Source organism: Gloeophyllum trabeum (genome assembly GCF_000344685.1).
Source record: "Gloeophyllum trabeum ATCC 11539 unplaced genomic scaffold GLOTRscaffold_00054, whole genome shotgun sequence".
Lineage (NCBI taxonomy): Eukaryota > Fungi > Basidiomycota > Agaricomycetes > Gloeophyllales > Gloeophyllaceae > Gloeophyllum > Gloeophyllum trabeum.
In genome coordinates, this window is record NW_006920463.1 from 1 (window position 1) to 4,027 (window position 4,027).

At 53.6% G+C, this 4,027-nt stretch overlaps 2 protein-coding genes across 2 annotated transcripts in view; one reads left to right on the forward strand and one right to left on the reverse strand.

Annotated features, from left to right (window-relative positions):
* Nucleotides 1–2,432: 2,432 nt before the first annotated feature.
* Nucleotides 2,433–2,887, reverse strand: GLOTRDRAFT_134226 (uncharacterized protein; the record flags this gene model as incomplete). The annotated part of the gene is made up of 2 exons (XM_007873218.1): nucleotides 2,433–2,612; nucleotides 2,690–2,887. The coding sequence occupies 2 exons, from the start codon at nucleotides 2,885–2,887 to the stop codon at nucleotides 2,433–2,435; spliced, it is 378 nt and encodes a 125-aa protein (XP_007871409.1).
* Nucleotides 2,888–3,825: 938 nt separating this feature from the next.
* Nucleotides 3,826–4,027, forward strand: part of GLOTRDRAFT_97208 (uncharacterized protein) — a gene marked incomplete at both ends in the record, with an annotated part of 727 nt that continues 525 nt past the window's right edge. The window contains one exon of the mRNA XM_007873219.1: nucleotides 3,826–4,016. Coding sequence (XP_007871410.1) covers nucleotides 3,826–4,016 — 191 coding nt within the window. The remainder of the gene's footprint in view (nucleotides 4,017–4,027) is intronic.

Consider the following 4,027-nt stretch of genomic DNA (forward strand, 5'->3'; position numbering starts at 1 on the left):
TACTTGTCATTGGTAGCGAGGCTTGAGCCACCATGGGTACGACTGGCATGAGTAAGCATTGATGACCGCTGAAGAAAGCAATCTGGACAGCGGACACAGCAAAAGCCAGACTCATGTATCTTGAGTCCAGCAATGGGAGGGCCACCAGGTGCAGGGGGGAGAATCTTGTGATCACGGCAAAGTCCATATTCTTCTGCAAGTGCAGCTAATTCTGCAGCATCAGTCTTCCTCACTGGAACCCCATGCCCTTTAACATGTGCAACTGCAGCAGATGGGACCCAGCAGATTTCGCAGGCCACGCAGATCACGACTTTCAAGTACGCATGGACACGTAAGCCAAGTCGCTCAAGCAAGGGTGTAGAAATCAAGTGATTTTCAGTCTGAGGGATAGGAGGTTGCGTACTTGGACGATGCACAGGCAGCAGCAATGGTTGATGTGCGGCGATGTTTGCCTGATCCAAATCATCACGCTCCACAACTTGATCTACATGTGGAGATGCAGCAGGGTGTGGGTCACTGAGTGGAGCGGAGGGGCCTGTGTCAACATCCATTGCATCAGAATCACCGACTGGTGTAGTGCCCTCTTGCGGAGCACAGAAATCTTGATCTTTGTGGCTCTTCAAATGCACTCCCATTTGCATGCGAGACTTATTGTTGAACTGGCAATCAGTTACAGGACACTTCAGAGCCTCTTGCACTGCATTGCGTTGAAGGATGACCACATTATCTGTCATGTTATCAGCATCATTAAACTTGAGAACTTCTAATCCACATACCTCGGAATTTGAGAGTATTTATCAGAGCATGCTCATCCTCTGTGTGATAATCCAAGCTGTTGACTTTAGTACCACAAAGCTGACACTTGGTTCTGAATAGCCAGTGAGCAAAGCAAATAAACACAAACAATAAGCACTCACTTGGCCATTATAGGAGATTCAATGATTCTAGCTGCTAAGCATCAATGATGAGTAAAACCCCTTGTGGCTGTGCAGAAACTCGAACATAGAACAAACAGAAGTAAACAAGCAATGTGTGTGGCCAGGTCTGGTGAGAAAATAGTTGTGGCTGTGCAAAAACTCGAGCTTGTACCAAGCAAAGCCACACAAACAACCTGGGACACAGGCAGACAAGCTAGGAACAACTGGGGATGTCTTGAATACAGGAGACTATAACTGACCTGCTTATTAAGCAAAAACTCGGAATTGGAACAAATAGAGCCCAACAAATAATCCAGTAGCCCTGGACAGAGTGTGGTGGTGGTAGGAAGAGAGAAGGGATTGGTGGCAGTGTAAAAACTCGAACTTCAAACAAAGCCATGCAAAGAGGTACAAACATGTACAAATAAAGACAAACCCGGGCAATAAAGAGAGAGTTATAGGGCCTGCTATCTCACATGCATGAGGGAAGCTTACCAACCTAGGTTAGTTAACAGCTGGGGAGCCATAAATTCTCGTAGAATTGGAGGCACCTGGCGGATTAGAACCCGCCTCTATAATCGCTCAATGGCGCGTCACAGACCGTTAGACCAACCGGGTCAGAGTACTCAGAAGCGCGGGACCGATATATAGCCTTCGGCTTCAAGTTGGACTTAGCCCATTTTTCATCTTATGCTTCGGGGTCATGTAGCATATAGGATTCATGTATTCTATCTACCAGTATCTACTACATCTTAGTGTAATAACTATACTACCTCAAACATGGCTGACGAACCGCGAACCATGCGCGCGCACGACTTCGGTGTGGGCGGTAGTGGGAGGTGGCAAGAAAACATAAAACAAATCATAGAAAATTAAGGACTTACTCAATCGCAAAGACGCCTACGGCGTCGTATTCCTACGAGATGCACGAGTCAGAATCACCCCGCTTTGAAGCGGGGCGACGCGTTTCGACGTCGGCGCGATGCACGACGTCGGGGAGAGGGAGGGTGACATCGCGGCACCGGCGAGACCGTTTGCCGCACGTGGTGATCGGTGGGGGTTGAGAAAGGCTATAGGAAGACGGCCCCGTCCAAACGCGCGGGTTCGCGCGCTCTCCGGGGCCGTTCTTGGGGGAGTATGTGGAAGGGGGGAGGAGGGGGACAAAATAAATGATAGAAAAATAACGACTTACTTGTTTAGTAAGACGCGTGGTGCGTCGTATTCCTGACGTCCGCGCGATCCGGGAACATTCACGCTTGATGCGGGGCGTTGCGATCGCGTCTCGGCGCGAAGGTCGGCGTTGCGGGTGACGACGCGGCGACAGCGGAGGGGGCAGCGGTCGCAGAGACGAATGGTGGCCCGAGAAGGTACTCACTGGGCATAGAACACGATTCGCAATGGGGCAGAAGGTACGCGGTGCGTGACAGGGCGTGCGCGAGGTCGGGAGGAGGTGGGAGGGTCGGGGCCGAAGAGAAAATGATATGGAGCGCCGACGAGCGCGAACGTCGTCGACGTTCACTTCTCGTCGACGTCCTGGCTCTCGTAAAAGCCAGGAATGGCCACCTGTGCGATGGCAGGTGGCCTGGGGAACGAGCAACGGGGGTGGGGGGAGGGAGGGGCCAACTTGAGAGAAAAATAGAGATTGCCACAGAACGAGCGCACGTATTCGCGTGCGCTCGACTGTGGCACACTCTGCTACGCGTCAAGAGTCAGAAATGACATCAAAACCGAGAACGACGGCACGTTCTCGGTTTTGAAGTCGCGCGACGGACGGGAGGGGAGTGCAGCGCCGGCGGCGCCAGCAGCGGTCGTACAGGCCAGAACGAGCTGTACCGCGCTTCATTAGCGGTATAGCAAGCGTTCTGGACTGACGGCGCCTCGCGGGCACCATCGAGTCCGTCCCCAGACGGAGATGAAGGGAGGGGGTGGTTGGGCCGCACAGAATTGGCCGTAACTCGACGACGAGACATCGCCCACGCAAGGCGCATATCTCGTCGTCGTCCTGACTCCCATAGGAGTCAGGAAAAGGCATCCTATCCGAGGATAGGCGGCCGGAGAAGCGGGGAGAAAAGGGGAAGTGTAGGGGGTTGAAAAACACAAAAACGAAAATTAAAGAAGAACGGGGCTGCTGTTTTGCGCGGCCCCGGCGTCGTCGGCTTCCTGATGTCGTGTAGAGTCGAAACGAGCATCGAAACCGAGAACGCCGCGGCGTTCTGGGTTTCGAGCTCGGGAGGGCGGCGGGGGGGGTAGACGCGCTGGCGGCGTTCGCGCGGCGTTCGTGCGGGCTCCGATCGATGCAGGGACAATGTTACCACCTACAGGAAGGTAGTACACCTGTAAAATAGACAAACGGGGCCAGCAGCACGCCCCCGCGATGAGTCGCGAGGCGGGCATGCCAGCCCCTTGTATCAAATAATAAAACATCGAATTTCAATGTATTTGCATACCTTGTTACCCTGTCCTCTGCTCACAAGCCCTCTAACCTTCACTTCCACAAAACAGATCAAACATCCAGGGGTTGAGGATGCAGCGGCGGCGTCGGTAGTGGCCTCGAGAGCACGACGCGGGACTTCGCGTCTCGCGCGCGTCGGCGCGTCTCCGAGCGTGCCTCGCTCGGGCTCTAGAGCATAAATTAGGGTCAACAAAACATGTACCCGGGGGTTTTCATACCCGCTCAGTACAATGAAATACTTACCGAAGCTCGACGTTGTGAGCGTCGACGTCCGCGACCGACTTTGCATTCGCGCCACCGCATTCGGATTGCTTATATAAGCGCACGTGCAAACGCGAATAGGCCGCGCGTCGCAGCATTTGCAGCTCTCTCCTTCCCTCGACATTGCCAACTCTCGAGGCTCATCAAGACCAGCTTTTAGAGTAGAATCTTTTATTATAGCTATATTCTATAGATATGCCTCCTATCAGGAACACAGTGACTGGATTGAAGGGCAAGGGCCCTCCTGGAGTGAGGCCTGCTCCTGCTGTGGTTCCTCCCCCTGCTCCTGCTCCTGAGCCTCCTGTCTCTGGGGCTCCTGAGGGTGAGAATCCTGCCAATGCCCCTGGAGAGACTGAGAAGCCTCCGAGGAAGCTCTCGAAGGTGGAGTTGAAGGCCA